Source organism: Chanodichthys erythropterus, chromosome 3, assembly GCF_024489055.1.
Source record: "Chanodichthys erythropterus isolate Z2021 chromosome 3, ASM2448905v1, whole genome shotgun sequence".
NCBI classification, from domain to species: domain Eukaryota; kingdom Metazoa; phylum Chordata; class Actinopteri; order Cypriniformes; family Xenocyprididae; genus Chanodichthys; species Chanodichthys erythropterus.
The window spans coordinates 28,341,640-28,359,544 of NC_090223.1; the positions used below are offsets into that span (position 1 = coordinate 28,341,640).

The following is a 17,905-nucleotide window of genomic DNA, read 5'->3' on the forward strand; positions in this document are numbered from 1 at the left end:
TGGAAAGACACACACACTCACACACACACACATACACACAATCTGAGGGCAGGTTATGTAAGGAGATGTGGTGTTGCCATAACAGTGGTAATATGGAGTAAGCGCTTCGCCCACGGTAACAGACCCGTCTGCGATTACTTTATCAGTGTGCTGAAGTCCAAGCTAGAGGGCGCGTGTATGTGCGCGAGTGTCCTGCTATCCTCTGTATGGTATATGTGTGTCAGTTCTATTACAGAGAGCTTTATAAAGCAGCGTGGGTGTGACAGTTTAAAAGATAGCTGTGTGTAAAAAGCAGATAGCAGATGTGTGTGTGGGAACAAACTCACTGAATCTGTGTGGGTGGTTTGGAGTATGGCTGGCGGCTATGAGAGTGAACAGCAGATGACCGGTATGCGTGTGTATACTCAGGCTATACTTTGAAAACATCCTCACAAATATAGTCAAACGACATCTAAGACATTTAAGGTGGTCCTTGGTATTTGAAACTCTCAAAAACAGGCCATATTGTGTTTCGCTTCAAATGTAATGGTCCCACTTTATATTAAGTGGCCTTAACTACTGTGTACTTACATCAAAAAATAAATACAATGTACTTATTGGGTTCATACTGAATTGCAAAACACATTTGCTGCTATTGAGGTGGATATGGGTAAGGTTAAGGAAAGCTTTGGTGGTATGTGTAGGTTTAAGGGTAGGGGTAAGGGTTAAGGGATGGGTCAACAGTGTAATTATAAATGTAATTACAGAAATTAATTACAGATGTAATTACATGCAGGTGTTTTTTAAAATATAAGTACAATGTAAAAACATGTATGTACACAATAAGTGCATTGTATCAAATGATTCATTTAAATGTAAGTACATAGTAGTTAAGGCCACTTAATATAAAGTGGGTCCAATGTAATAATGTCAACAGATTGTGTGAGGGTTAGATTTTGAGGTACACTTTAAACAATGCTGGGTTAAAAATAGAAAAATAGACAAACCCAGCGGCTGGTTTAAAAGTTTGAGCCAATATTCTGGGTAGTTTTATTTAAAGGTGCCCTAGAATCAGAATTTGAATTTACCTCGGCATAGTTAAATAACAAGAGTTCAGCACATGGAAAAGACATACAGTGAGTTTCAAACTCCATTGTTTCCTCCTTCTTATGTAAATCTCATTTGTTTAAAAGACTTCCGGAAAACACTCGGATCTCAACATAACACTGACTGTTACGTAACAGTCGGGATCATTAATATGCATGACCCCAATATTTGCATAATGCCAGCCCATTCGAAGCATTAGACAAGGAAAGGCAGTATTAACGTCTGGATCTGTGCACAGACAAGGTAAGCAAGCAAGAACAACAGCGGAAAATGGCAGATGGAGCAATAATAACTGACATGATCCACGATAGCATGATATTTTTAGTGATATTTGTAAATTGTCTTTCTAAATGTTTCATTAGCATGTTGCTAATGTACTGTTAAATAAGGTTAAAGTTACCATCGTTTCTTACTGTATTCACGGAGACGAGAGTCGTTGCTATTTTCATTTTTAAACACGTGCAGTCTGTATAATTCATTCTTTATAAATCTCTCCAACAGTGTAGAATTAAACGTTAGCCACAGAGCATAGCCTCAAACTCATTCAGAATCAAACGTAACCATCTAAATAAATACTTTACTCACATAATTCGAAGCATGCATACAGCATGCATGACGAATATCTTGTAAAGATCCATTTGAGGGTTATATTAGCTGTGTGAACTTTGTAAATGCAATGTATAGTCGAGAGCTCATGGGGCAGAGGGAACGCATCTCTTAAAGGGGCCGTACTGAAAAAATCAGTGCATAGTTAATGATGCCCCAAAATAGGCAGTTAAAAAAATTAATTAAAAAAAATCTATGGGGTATTTTGAGCTGAAACTTCACAGACACATTCAGGGGACACCTTAGACTTATATTACATCTTGTAAAAAAACAATCTAGGGCACCTTTAACAACTGTTGTTTAAAAATTACCATATTGCTCACTTAAAATGAACCCAAAATATGTTGGAAATGAACATTTATTAATGTGTTGAATAAATGAACATTTATTAATATGTTTAATAAATAATAATTAAATAATAAACATTTATTAAATTGATTATTAATGAATGTTTACCTTTTGATTATTACTGTTGCCTCTAGTAATTGTGTCTGATTTTTAAATTCCAACCTATTTTGGGTTAAATTTAACCCGGCCATATAGTATTTTAAAATAACAGATGAGTTAAATAAAATTGCCCAACAAGTTGGTCAAACATTTAACCCACTTGCTGGATTTGTCCATATTTAACTTGGGTTGTTTAAACCCAGCATTTTTAAGAGTGTATAGTATAATAAATATCATTATTTTAGTATGAAATCCATTTCGTCACTAATATAGCCTCTAAGGTGTGCGTTTATGTGTCGTTCAGCTGTTCTGATGACTCATTATGACTCACACCTGCAGACTCACTGAAGAGTCTTCAACCCTGCGCGCACACACACACACACACACACACACACACACACACACACACACACACACACACACACACACACACACACACACACACACACACACACACACACACACACACACACACACACACACACACACACACACACCCCTACACACACACCCCTTGCATCTTCTGTGATATATCTAGATTGTTAAAGAATCAAAATTCTCCACACAAAAACACTGTTGACTCCATAACAGCGTCATTCATCAACACAGAAAGAAAATAATCATCTGACATTTACATACAAACACAGTAATGCGTTATAATGCAGTGTCAATGTCGTAGCTATTACTCATTGAAACAATCAATTGAAATAACAAAAACAACTAGATTTGCATTTCCCGGAGGAAATATGAGGGCTTCCAAGGCAGTAAGTGGATAGTGTTTATTGGTATAATAATCCAAAAAAGGAGGATTGAGCCAAAGGAATGGGAGACAAAGAAAAGGTAACCCAGCGAACAGCTGAAGCGAGTAAGCCAGAATAACATCATCATTAAAAGTTACATTTGATGGGAGATTTTCAGACGTTGAATGTACAGTACTGTTCAAATGTTTGAGGTCGGTAAGATTTCATGTTTTTTAAAAGAAGTCCCTTATGTTCACCGAGCTGCATTTATTTGATCAAAAATATAGTACAAACAGTAATAGTGTGAAATATTATTACAATTTAAAATAACTGTTTTCTATTTTAATATATTTTTAAACTGTAATTTATTTCTGTGATGTCAAAGCTGATTTTTCAGCATCATTACTCCAATCTTCAGTGTCACTTCAGTGGAAACCATGATACTTTTCTTTTTCAGGATTCTTCCATTAATATAATGTTTAAAAGAACAGCATTTATTTGAAAAAAATATTTTTTGTAACATTACAAATCAAACTTTTGATCTATTTAATGCATCCTTGCTGAATAAATCTTACTACCCCCAAACTATTGAACAGTAGGAAAAATCGTTATTTCATCAAAACACACATATCCAAGAAGCCTACTCACCGGTCTTACGGAGAGGGAAGTCATCCTTGCCCTCATAGGACCCTAACAGCGGGGGAAGTTTGTAGGAGGGCGGTGTGCCCGGTGTGTTGCTCTGTGGAGGGGAGCTCTGCTCCAGGGACGTGTGGTGAGCCCCCCTGAAAACAAACACAGGCCATTACAAAGACTAATCCATCACAATTCAAATGATTATGAATGAGATCCATAAACTTCCAGCATATTGTGGCTCATATGCTCATGTTATGAACGCACTCATTTTATATCATGCAGTAGAAAAATGTAGCACACCGAACCTGTCTTTGATATATATTAACTACATTTAAAAATATTTCTTTTTAAAAAGTGGGTTTACCAGCCCAGAACAAGGCTGAGCGATATAGACTAGCAAGGTTCCTCTCACCAGCACTTCTGGGGGAAGGAATGGTTGAGACCACCGGGGCCGGGTTCCTTTTTGCTCAACAGGAACTCCTGCAGTTTCAGTTTGACCTCAGTACTGGCGATGGCACCTAAGAATAAGAGTCAAAGGACACAAGTGATGTTAGATTGGAGGAGGATGATTTTGAATCAGTTTTTGACATTTAATTTTTAAAAATTCGAGTTTTGATCACGTCTGCAAAAGCCATTGTGTGTTTACCAATAGCTGCCAGTGTGTTGCTATGCGGCTGGCTACTGTGTTCTAGGTAGTTGCTAGAGCATTGCTATGTTCTGAGGTTACTAACTAACCAAAGTCAACTTTGTGCCTTACAGGCTAATAATTAGCTTAGCAACTTGCTAATCAAACTCTATTGAATCAACTTTGAGAGGAGTCCCATGGGTGCTGCACATAATTGGTGGCTATGTGTGCACTTATGAAGATCCATCTCTGTTAGAATACTATGTATGCAGCTCAACAGGTTTTGGAACAGATCCAATATGTTAATTTTGTGGCTTAATAAATCCTAGTACTGCATTGTGTTGTTTTTAATGGTAAACAACCAAAGAGAAATAATAGAGCAATTCGTGCCTGCTGTGCATAAAGTACTTCAAGGAATATCCATGACAATGTGTAATTATAGCAGCAAACAGCGATAAACATAAGCTGCGTACTGCTCAGCAAGGTGTTTACTCATTGAACTAAAAGGTGAACAGTGCATTTAAACTATGCTCATTTCGGAAATTAGCAGCAGAAAAGGTAGCAGGAAATGATGAGCGGCGACTGTGCCGTGAAATGAGCTCGCTGTAGATCTATTGTATATAATAGATGGATTATTGAAGAGATGCATACTCTCTTTGCCCTTCTCTTTGTTCCGTAGCATGATCAGCTGTTGTTCTAATCTCTGCTTCTCCATCTCTTCGTGACGCTGCTGTTCCAACTTTCTCTTCTGCTCCAGCTCCTGCTGACGCTTTGCGGCAAGGATCTCCTGCTGTTGCTGTTCAGGAAGAAAATCAGAGTCAAGAATCAGAGCTCAAGGAGATGATGTGTACAGAGAGGACAGCAAGGGTCCTACCTTAAGATGTTCCTGTAGCTGCACTTCATGTTGGCGTGTCAAAACTTCATGCTGCTTCTGGAACTCTGCGAACAGCAGCTGTTTCTGGAGCTCTTGCTGTTGTTTGAGTAAGAGCAGCTCGTGCTGAAGCTGTTTTTCTCTCAGCGCCGGGTCCACTGTGCTCAGCGCGCTCAGACGCGGGTCTGTACGCAGGTCCACCGGGCCTCCGCTACCTCCGCCCTGATCTCCTCCGCCTCCCACCGGGCTCTGCATCCCAGATGGTAACAAAGTCTTCACGTCCACGGCTGGAAAGAGAGCGACACAGTAAATGAAAGAGTCACCTAACTACCATTATGATTATGATAACCTGTAAAACATAAAAGGTGAAGTTTAAATTTCTGCAATGGAATAAGGATAATTTCCCAACAAATATATGTATTGGTAGGGCATCTTCTCGATGATAATTAAAACAGCCTTTCTGTTTATCTTTTTGTAGCAGTTTTAGCTACAAATAAACAGTACACATCAATAGTGGCATTATAGAAATTTGAGTTATTTGAAGAGCTCAATTTTATAGAAGTTGTGACTCATATATATATATATATATATATATATATATATATATATATATATATATATATATATATATATATATATATATATATATATATATATATATATATATATATATATATATATATACACACACATACACACATACACCTAACTGTTGCATTTTTATTTTAGAATGGGTCACCTCTGCCTGGGTTCAAACATGTTCCTTCGACCTCTATGCTAATAGCACTCAAAATTTTATGTTGACACATAAACATACAATTTGTTTAAAGCACACAATTACATAAGCAAAGGTCACGGGTGCATTTGCAATCGAGAAGGTATACTCTGTGGTTCATGTATGACGTGTCTGTAAATGTAGTGCTGCAGTCGTCTGTGTCTACCCATGTTACTGTAATCAGGTGTAATCAGGCTCAAATGTCGACAGGCCAGTTTATGTTACCGTCTTTTGTATCTCAAGCCAGCTGGGAATTTATCCAACTTAGCTCGGACCAATTTCATCCAAAAAGGGAAGCACAGAAAAATACCAAAATTGTAAAATCAATGTAAAACGGCAACAGCTTCCTTTTAGGTCATTAGGTAAATTATGATATATTATATATATATATATATATATATATATCCTTATGGTAGGGCACTGTACTGGTAAAGAGAACATGTTGTTATATAACCTAGAGGGGAAACCAAGGTGATGCTCTAATGGGCTTGTCCTAAAAAGCAGTCCAACCAGTCACTTTCTCTCCATCTTTAATATTTCCAATAGTACCACTACCCAAGAACACTGAGCTTCCCAAAGGATCTCAGCAAAAGTTTTTGGCACATCTGATGTACTAAAAAAGGCCTTGGAAAACCCAACATTCCTGCTTTTGTTTGTGTTGTAGTTGTTTTTCTTCCCTCAAATCCTCTTTTTATTTTCACTGCAGTAAGGTGGCATTAATGAGTTGCCGTGGGGATAGCTATGTGTTTCCAAGCTCTTGTGCAAGTTAGCCTAAGCTCTCTAAAGGCATTCAGTCAGGGAAACAAAGCGCTCCAATTAAAGGTGACCAGGTCATTGCAGCTTCCAAACATTAGTCCGAATCAAATTACTCAACTTCCAGGGCATTGGGGAACAAAAGGAACTGAACTTGCCTCTTATGTCAAGACCAGATTTAAAGTTTTCCAAGGCATATTATGGTTGGATTATTGGATTATTATAGAGTGGAAAGCTCATGGGCTGCAACTCATATCGCAAACTATACTAGACATGAAAGTATTACTCAACAAATACGGAGTAATATCTAACAGTACATTTCAGGATTCTCTGGTGAATAAAAAGCTCAAAAGATTTTAAGAGCATGGCTGAAGCAACAAAGTCATGGATTCAAAAAATATATACCTTCAATAATCTAGCTGCTTAGGACAAAAGTCTCTCATAAATGCATAAGTGTAAATACAATGAGGATAATTCATTATCTTCATGGTTGACGGCATCGTCATCATCACATCTAATACCTTTTTTTTAAATAACTGAAAAAATAATCAATTTTGGGCAAAAAGCATGCACAATTCACACAACAAAATACTACACCACCTGGGCATGCCTTGCATACTTGAAGGGCTAATTTAAATCTTGCATACCATTTAGGACCGATATTTGGTGAACTGGGTAGACAAACATTTCATTTTTCCAATTATCATTTAAACACTTTAAACCCTTGTTGTACACTAATAAACCAAGTATTTAATGCTGAAAATTGGCACATCACTTCATCGATGTAGGTATGAAGCTATAGAGTCTTCATAGTGTCCTTGAGTCTGCAGGGACCTCAAGTGTGAGGTAGGATACCACTATGCAGGGGGCCAGTCCCAGCTGAGAACACATTAACTCACATGTCACTCAGCATTTACCGTTGGCTGGGTTGCCCTCCCAGCATAGGCTAAAGTTTACCAACATGCTAATGATCCGGTTTCTTTGCTGGATGCCTGGCGGAAGCGTTCGGCTTACATGAAAATCAGATTACTCCCCCTTCATCAGTCAGGGGCTAAATATAGCTTTCCTTGCGCCCTCGGGCCGACTGACTGTGTCAAGCCTTTGACGTCAGAACTTGGCCAGCCGAGGTCGCCAGGGCTAACGCTACAGTTACTGACCAGATGAGCTTAGCATAGATTTCCCCAGATACCTTTAGTCTTCCAGGAGAAGAACAGGTATGATTCCCATGTATGAAGTTCAGTGTAGTCTGCAAAAATTGGCCCAAAACTTAAGTTAAAGAAGCAGCCTGTGCAATAATAGTGAGATTACGGGTGAATTCCATGTTAAAAGACTGGGAATTGTGAAATAATAATAAGGCAATAAATTATAGATAGATTATTGCGTAGTCTACATGGGCTGCATACATAAACTGTGAGAACAATGTATTCTGGTTCACAAAAGAACGACTCTTATGAGTAGGGATGTGCAAAACTAGGCAACTAAACAATACTGCTGCTGCTAGTCAACACCAAACTGGCATATAACTTGTTATACTACCTGCTATGAGGTATAATGATGGCATGAAATTTTATACCAGTTTAAAGGAGAAACATTATAATTGAAACTTACTTGATGGCAATAAATAAATAAATAAAAGTAGATCTAAATTCTAACCAATAGAATACCTTTAAATAGTGTATATGTTCTTGCAATCACACAAGAAGCATGTTCAAACCCGGATGTGCAACAACAATACCTTGACATCCTAACTTTTGTTGGCTAACTTTTATTTGAGGAATTCTGTTCATAATAGGCTGATGAGTTTGTACTTATTGGTCCTGCACTGCCTATTGATTCTGTTTATTTTAATAAATACCTATATTGTTGACTGAATGCTTAGGTTTAATTACAATGATCATAATGCAAGGCAGGCACATCTCATGTATAAAACTTATTTTTCAGCAGCATTAAGTAATGGATTTGATTGTTTGATTCAGTGATAAAGTAGGTTATTTCAAATGGATCGTTTCTGACTTCCATTTAAAAGTTAATGAAATTAGTCATGGCGCACTTCCAAACTTATAAGTCAAATTGCTTACTTGAAAATACTGCCTTTTGTATCTTTAACTCAAATTTATTTCATGTCTTTTTTTTTCTTTCTTTTTTTGCTGATACTTCCAGAGTGTACAGAAACAATTGATAGTTGTAAAATGCCAGCTAAATAAACAGTCCTGAAGAATGAACATAACTATACCTTAAGACTTTCTACAGTTGTAAATCAATTAAAATGAAGCTTTATTAATATTGAAACTTGGTTACAGCCATTAAATGTTTTGTTAACATGTTTTTTCACAGTCTACCGTGTACACAGCAGCACCACAGATAAGTAATCTGTCCAAACACAACATCTATGTGACAGACTCCCACATCCCTACGGAAAACTCCTTTGAGGTGATAATTAGCAAGCACAGGGACTATTAAAGACAGCCTTCCTATCAACACTTTCCTGTCCAACAAAAGACAACGGCAATTCCGTCACAGCTAATGTCTATCCTTTTTCAAACTTCTTGTCCATTTAAAATATCACCCGCCTCCAAATTGGTAGTTACTCATCAAGGACCTGTTTTTAAGTTGAAAGGAAGAGATGAAAAACGTATGAAGGACAAAAATAGAAAAAGGGGAGGTTCTCTGCGACTGGAGTCTTCGAGGAAGTCCTCAGTGAGGAGGTTGGGCAGACTGAGGGGGTTTCCAGGCAATTTCCCTCGGAGAGCTCTGACCAAAGTAGAGTCTCAACTGATTACTGTAGCGCCCACACATAGCGCACATATACACAAACTTGCAGACTGAAACAAAATCAAGCATACACGTTGTTTTCTATACAAGACAATACAATTAGTCCTTACACAAGATGCAAAACTATACAAGTTATTTATGGTGTGTGCACACCAAAAGCTAATTTATTTATTTGCGTGAGCAACTATACAAAGTAAATGCAATAGACGCGAATAGATGTGAATTTGGGTGACGCGATTGCCGTGAACGTGCAATATTCGCCTCAATCACGTCTTCTCACGAAATTAGCATAACAATTAAACTAAGAGTGTCCAGTTTGACATGTCCAGTTTGACATGTCCGGTTGTATCAGAAAATGGAGGAAAGCATTATTGTAGCCATCTGCAGGCACCCTGAAATTTTATTTTAATTTAATTTAAATTTGACTTATTCATACAGAGACCAGACAAAAAAGTAGATAGCTTGGAGAAAAGTAAGTGAGGAAACTGGACTACCTGGTAATTAAGTGATTAAAAAATATGAGTCTGTTACTTGATTCTAGCAAGGAGTTTTACATTTTAATGACGGAAAAAATGGCAGAAAGAATTTTTTTTTTTATTCGCATGTGTTACACAAAAAACAAATAATTGTGTGAGTGATTTAGAGCGAGTAATGTAATGCGAATATTCAATTTGCTTTAGGTGCACATACCATAAGACTTCTTGTCCCTTGTTGAAATATAAAACTACTTTCAATTGGCAAAAGGAGAAATGAACTTAATTTAAGATACATTATGAAAATCTTAATATGAAAATCAACATTTTTAAGGATGTTTAGGTACATTTATTGTAAAAATAAACAGTAGGGATCCATCGATTTTAAAATTCTGGACAATAGCAATAAGCCAAGAATTAAATGTAAATTTAGGCATCACAACATAATGTACAGTATGAAAAATTAATCTTAATTTCGTGATTTGCTGAATGCTACATTTTATTGAATTATAAGTGTTTTTAAAGATTACCTTTGAGTGTTAAATGACACAAAAGGTAATTTAAATGTAAAAAGAGTATGCACAATTAAAAATACCGTATTGACCAATGCAATAAATTTAAAAACACAAAATCTAATTTTGGCTGAATTTTTTTTTTTTTTTTTTTTTAAACACATACATGTATACCTATCTCTCCATGTTGTTCAAAGTTTTTCCAGGTTATGTATAAAAACAATGGGGATCTTGTCCCAAGGGGAAGGCCTTAAAAAGCAAAAAACATTTCTGCTGAGGCACTTACCATGTATTAAAAACGAGGTAAGAGCATTGCAACCTGACAGGATGAAAATAGAAGAGTGAGAGAGAGGTACCTCCTCATTAAAAATAAAAGAAGGTGTTGCATAAGCTATGGGTGAGGTTGGCTGAGTGAGAGAGAAGGGGACAGGAACAAGAGACGACAGACGGAGTAAAACTGGGTGATGTTATTTGGATAAAAAGCCAAGGAAGACTAATCAATGGAGTGTCTGGAAGAGAGCCAGAGAATGCTTGAGTAGCCAGATTTACCTTTCATCAGATTAAATCGTACTCCATGGATTACGCTTATCGCCTGGTGGAAGGACTAGAAATAGCTTCCTCTCACTCTGTGTCATTGGTGTTAGAGCATGGTGCCAGTGTGTGTGTATATGTGTGTGTTTATCTACACTTGATCCCCTTATGCAGCAGTTAGCTTAGTTTGTTTATAAGCAGTTGGGCAATTGTTAATCACAATTCCCAGATCAGTCAGGTTTGAATTTGACAATAAGACTAGAGCACACAGGATTGTTTTTCAATTGTAACACCCTAGACTGAACATGAATGGTGTGTAAAGTGTCAAAAGTAAAATGTTTGCATCATAATCAATGAATCTACATTGGAAGCACCCAGTGGAAACAATACTGAATGAATCTAAAGATGCCAGTACATTTAATTAAAATGTCTTTTATTTATTAATAATAATAATTATTATTATTTTCTATATTTCTATATTTTCTTAATACTGGAATGACCATGACCCTCTTTTAGTCACAATGAATACATACATACATACAAATTACAAAAATATATAGTACTGTGCAAAAGTCTTAGGCATGTTAGTATTTTCACACACACACACAAAAAATGTTTTAAGCCAGTTATTTGTATCTTTTGCTGTAGTGTGTCAGTAGGAAATATCAGTTTACATTTCCAAACATTCCTTTTGCCATTAATTGTAATAATCCGGTGAGATTTTTGTATGCACAAGGAGTCTTGACAAGAGCCGGTGCTCCACACGGAGATCCGATCTCACCATTGAGTCCATCTGGGATTACATGAAACCGAGACACACAACGTCTTCAAGACGCTCGAAGAAACCCACCTCCAAAGCTACCTGAAAAACTATGCCTAGGACAAAGCTGCTTTAAATGCAAAGGGTGGTCACACCAAATATTGATTTGATTTAGTTAACAGAAGTTAACTGATAAATAAAATCTATTTATGACAGTATTTTTGGAAGCATCCTCACTTTACAACATTTTTACACAAGTGCCTAAAACTTTTCACAGTACTGCAGCTTTGCAGGTCGGTTTCTTCAAGCGTCTTGGAGACATTGTCGCAGTTCTTCTGATTTAGTCTGTCACTGTTTTTTCTGTTTCTTCATGTAATCAAAGATGGACTCGAATATAGTGAGATCAGATCTCTGTGTGGAAGATACCGTCCTTAATGTGCATACAAAAATCTCAAACTTAATGGCAAAAGGAATGTTTGGAAATGTAAACTGATATTTCCTACTGACACACTACAGCAAAAGATACAAATAACTGACTTAAAACCATTTTGGGGGGGTGAAATACTAATGCTCCAAAGAATTTTGCATAGTACTGTATACATAAAAATTAATTTAATAAATAAATGTAAATACTTTTTTTTTTTTTAAATGCTTCTTTACTTGTTGGTTATTTCTCTTGTGATGGAGGATCTGTACAGGTGAAAAGTTCCGCAGACAAAAGCTGTCCATCCTCATTTCCGGCTTTGATTTGCCAATTTCCAAAAAACACTTTCCTGCACCTTCATACACAGCTCTGTATTTCCACAACAACAGAAGACAATTATCTAGAGACCCAAGCTTGCAATAGCTGGCCCATGGGAAGACGTTTATCACAATATGGAATTCTCTTTGGTCAAAAAATAAATGAATAAATAAAAAATGAAATGTTAAAAAGAAATCATGCTGCCTTTTCCCCTCGACTGAGTATTGAAATAGCTGCCCCATTTTCACCATAGCAGGGGGTCTTTCCTGGCTTCAAACTCCTTCCCCTTGTCTTTCCCGCTATCCTCTACACCTTCGCCTCCTCCTCATCCTCCCCGGCCCCCATCCTCCCCTTCAGTCCCAGAAGAGATTAAACACAAGCAGCGACAGAACACAGTCTGCCTGTGAAAAGCGCAGTTATAAATAGCCCTGGATTAATAATGCTCTGGGGGGAGTGGAGGGGGGCGAGGGGGGGATGGGGGGCACGCTGCGCTTTTAAAAGTGCGCAAATCTATTTTAGGACACTACATTTCCAGGCGGCTCTCTGTGCATCTCTGTTTCTCTCTCGCGCTGTTCCCGGAATTATAGACGTCGCAGATGAATGCGGTGTGTAGTTTCTTTGCAGAGACCTGAGGACCCTCATGAAAAGCATGTCGTTAGCCCATCAATAATGTCACAAAAGCTCCGCCTAGGGACTGCAAGCAAGGACAATCCATAGATGTGAACCAATGTGCTGTGATTTAAACCAGCACCTAACCAGACAATAATCTGACAATGAGTTACAGAATCTAGCTGAAGCACTGAAACATTTTTAAGGATAACTTTCCACCCAAAAACAGTGTTTAAGTTGACATCTAACCGCTATATCCTTGGGGACAATGTCCCTCATGGCATCACAACCCAACGCTCTCCTCTCCTCTCTCCCGAAGGGCTGTCCTTTTGTTTTCAGAGCTCAGTTGAAAGAGAAACTTACAGCTGACACAATTTGCTGACACCATTTCCTGCTTTCATTCCAGCCAGGGGAGCTTTATTTTAGCAGTTAGACCAAAGCCCTGTTGTGCAGAGACAAAGAGAGATGGAGACAAAGAGGAATAGACATATAGAGAAAGAAAAAGACTAGGGATGCTCTAACAGGGCTCAACGCTAAGGATTTTTTCTCCTGGCCCAGTCGGGCAAATGGTTCAAGGTTTTACTGGCCCCACCACAAAAAAGTAATAAATAAATAAAAATCTTATGATTTTTGTTGTTTTTGATCCATGTAACCTCAATAAAGGTAATTGCATTCTGAATACACAGATATCAATATGGAGCTGCTCCTCCATTTGCAGCTCTAACAGCTTCTACTCTTCTGGGAAAGCTTTCCACAAGATTTTGCAGTGTTTCTGTGGGAATTTTTGCCCATTCATCCAGTAGAGTACTTGTGAGGGCAAGCACTGATGTTGGATGAGATGGCCTGGCTCGCAATCTCTGTTCCAGTTCATCCCAAAGGTGTTTGATAGGGTAGAGGTCAGGGCTCTGTGTGAGCCAGTCAAGTTCAAACTCATCCAACCATGTCTTTATTGGACCTTGCTTTGTGTACTGGGGCACAGTCATGCTGGAATAAAAAAGGGCCTTCCCCAAACTGTTCGCACAAAGTTGGAAGCATAGGAGCGTTCAAAATGCTTTTGTATGCTAAAGCATTAAGATTTCCCTTGACTGGAAGCAAGGGGTCTATCCCACTACCTGAAAAACAGCCCCATACCATAGTTATTTTAACAGTAAAGACTTTATTCTCCAGTGTCGCATGATCCTTTAGAAATCTAATTGCTAAGAATCATTTCTTATTAATATTAATGATGAAAACAGTTGTGCTTCTTAATATGTTTGTGGAAACTGTTAAACATTTTATTCAGGATTCAGGGGCCAGATTCTGATGCCAATCTAGAAAAAGTTCTCAAATACTTTCTTACAAAAATCTTAATTTTTTTTCTTAAGAAGAAAATGACAGGCTTTGGTGTTATTTGATTGAAAGGCGGCTATTGCTGAAGACTCGAAGCACCTCAAAGCCTGTCTTTGTGCGCTGCCTGTAGATTACCATAGTTATCATATTAAGCATGCAGACTATTTTCGTACGACTGGCTTGATGGTAGTTATTCATGGTAGTATAGTCATGTTTTTAATGCACAGTGTCAAGTTAAAATGGTTATTTTAAAAAAGCCTGTCTCAAGATGTAGTGGTCTTCCTCATTCATTTGCTCTAGGTCTATCTAGAGTGAATGTGTCCTGTATCTCTGTGTGCTGCTGCTGTTTTGCTAGTTTTGCGAATCATGTATACGCGAAAATAACTGAAAGTAAAGTACTGGTCCTCATTCATGGTAAAGGTAAAATGTGTTATATTGTAGCTAGTGTTATGTTGTAATGCTTAATATTTGAAACAAACCAATAACTTTTAGGAATTTAAGACAGGTTGAAGATTATCCTAACTTTTTCTTTTCAGGAATATGAATACTTCTTAAATTAAGTCTTAAGAACAATCTTAAGAAAAAAGACAAGAACATTCTTGAAAAAATTTGGGAATACAAAATATTCTCATCTTTTTTGTTAGAAAATAAGTGAGGAAATTTATGTATATAAACACTATAATGCCAAAAGTATTGGGACACCCCTCCAAATCATTGAATTCAGGTGTTCCAATTACTTCCATGGCCACAGGTGTATAAAATCAAGCTCCTAGGCATGCAGACTGCTTCTACAAATATTTGTGAAAGAATGGGTCGCTCTCAGGAGCTCAGTGAATTCAAGCGTGGTACCGTGATAGGTTGCCACCTGTGCAATAAGTCCATTCATGAAATTTCCCCACTACTAAATATTCCATGGTCAACTGTTAGTGGTATCATAACAAAGTGGAAGCAATTTTGAACAACAGCAACTCAGCCACAAAGTGTTAGGCCACATAAAATCACAGAGGGGTTAGTGTATGCTGAGGCGCACAGTGCGCAGAAGTCGCCAACTTTCTGCAGAGTCAATAGCTACAGACCTCCAAACTTCATGTGACCCTTCAGATTAGCTCAAGAACAGTGTGTAGAGAGCTTCATGGAATGGGTTTCCATGGCCGAGCAGCTGCATCCAAGCCTTACATCACCAAGTGCAATGCAAAGTGTCAGATGCAGTGGTGTAAAGCAAGCCGACACTGGACTCTAGAGCAGTGGAGACGTGTTCTCTGGAGTGACGAATCACACTTCTCTGTCTGACAATCTGATGGACGAGTCTGGGTTTGGTGGTTGCCAGGAGAACGGTACTTGCCTGACTGCATTGTGCCAAGTGTAAAGTTTGATTGGATTATGGTGTGGGGTTGTTTTTCAGGGGTTGGGCTTGGCCCCTTAGTTCCAGTGAAAGGAACTCTTAATGCTTCAGCATACCAAGACATTTTGGACAATTTCGTGCTCCCAACTTTGTGGGAAGATTTTGGGGATGGCCCCTTCCTGTTACAAAATGACTGCGCACCAGTGCCCAAAGCAAGGTCCATAAAGACATGGATGAGTGATTTTGGTGTGGAGGAACTTGACTGGCCTGTACAGAGTCCTGACCTCAACCCGAGAGCACACCTTTGGGATTAATTAGAGCGGAGACTGTGAGCCAGGCCTTCTCGCCAACATCACTGCCTGACCTCACAAATGTGCTTCTAGAAGAATGGCCAAAAATTCCCATAAACACACTCCTAAACCTTATGGAAAGCCTTGCCAGAACAGTTGAGGCTGTTATAGCTGCAAAGGGTGGGACAACTCCACATTAAACCTTACAGATTAAGAATGGGATGTCATTAAAGTTCATGTGCATGTAAATGTGTATGTGTATGTGTATGTGTATATTATATATATATATGTGTATATTATATATATATATGTGTATATTATATATATATATATATATATATATATATATATATATATATATATATATATATATATATATATATATATATATATGTGTATATTATATATATATATATATATATATATATATATATATATATGTGTATATTATATATATATATATATATATATATATATATGTGTATATTATATATATATATATATATATATATATATATATATATATATATATATATATATATACACACTTATATCCCCACAAGAGAGATAGAGAAAATGGACAAAGTGAGCAAGAGAAGCTAAGGACGCTGAGGTAGGACCTCAAGGACAGTCATTAATAAATGTGCCTGCACTTCCCTCTGTTCTGCAGAAGCGTCTCTGTTGGTAAGCTCTGGGACACAGCAGTGAATCATGGGACGTGTTTCCCCAGCACAGAAACAAACTAGGGGCTGAGAAGGTGCAGGCCTGTGATATATTAAAACAGAGACTGTACACACACCAACAGCAAGAGCGAGATAAATTTGTACTATAAACCAACAATCTTCAGAACAGAAAGAAGAAGAAAAAAAGAGCCTATGGTGGTTTGCCTTCAAATAAAAGCTGTCAGTGGAAACCACATGGCAATGAGCAAATAATCGCTGTAAGAAAAAGCTGCAATCAATCAATTAGGACTTTAGTGCAAGGGTGACGTTTTCAGAACCGACAGGACTGATTACTTTTCCCTTAAATGTGCTTCATTTTTATAAATAGTTAGTGGTTTCATATTGATTTTACTGCTTTTTTGACTGAAACGAGCTCTTGCCTCCCTGGAGGAACCATTTATTATTTGAGCTCTTCAGGCGCTTTCTACCATCCCCCTGTTTTAAAGTCTATTTTGTAGAGAGCCCAGCTTACGTCATGGTTATTTTCTTTAGCAACGGTACACCAGCTACGCTTCAGAGAAACGAGCGGGAGAGATGGAAAGGCAGAGAGAGAGAAAAGCATGAATATTGCTTTCCAGAAATAGCACACAGCGACGTGCGGTAGGCTGCCCTGTCAAATCGGTTCTGCATCCTCTCCTTGTTAACGGCACATAGATGAACGAGCGCGAGAGAACTAGAAGAGAGAGAGAATCAAATGGAGTTGGTCAGATTCAGCCAATGGTTTGGCAGCATTGAGGCCAAAACTGGAGGAAAAAAAGAGGTGCAGGAAAGCTGGGTGATATTTACATCCTTTGGAAGGGCTTCTTGGCAGCTTAAACTTGGGGTTTGAAGCTGGTAAGGGAGAGTTACAAATAGCCAGTGTGATTTATGGGCCCCAGGAACCTCCGATGCCTTGGCAGGCCTAAAGGAGGGGTAGGCTCCCCTCGCTCTGGGAAAACAAGAAACCAGCAGTTCTTTGGTGGAAGCCCAAAAACAGACAGCTGTAAAAAAGGGGAAAGAGAGGGCTAGCGCACCACATGATGCTAGTTCATAATGACTCTTGATCCATAAGACATGCGGACGATGACGTCAATAAAAGTGGATAATGACACTGCTGGAATTCACCAGCATTTATCGGCTAATGCATGTCGATTTGTTCAAGTCACACATGCTGAATGGTGCCATTTAGATTTTAGTGAAATAACTGTGCCTTTTATTTTTATTGTTGGCCTTTTAATTATTTATTGAACAGCTGAGAGAAGACAGGAAATTATGGAAAAAGTAGGGCTAATGTTATCGGGACATGGC

The 17,905-nt window shown here is 38.0% G+C and overlaps 1 protein-coding gene across 11 annotated transcripts in view; it reads right to left on the reverse strand.

The window, feature by feature from the left end:
* Window positions 1–17,905, reverse strand: part of hdac5 (histone deacetylase 5) — an 83,389-nt gene that overhangs the window by 24,593 nt on the left and 40,891 nt on the right. For all 11 annotated transcript variants that reach the window (XM_067381635.1, XM_067381633.1, XM_067381634.1 and 8 more), the window contains 4 exons: window positions 5,012–5,295; window positions 4,789–4,933; window positions 3,925–4,030; window positions 3,528–3,661 (listed from right to left, as the gene is read on the reverse strand). In XM_067381635.1, coding sequence (XP_067237736.1) covers window positions 3,528–3,661; window positions 3,925–4,030; window positions 4,789–4,933; window positions 5,012–5,295 — 669 coding nt within the window. The remainder of the gene's footprint in view (window positions 1–3,527; window positions 3,662–3,924; window positions 4,031–4,788; window positions 4,934–5,011; window positions 5,296–17,905) is intronic.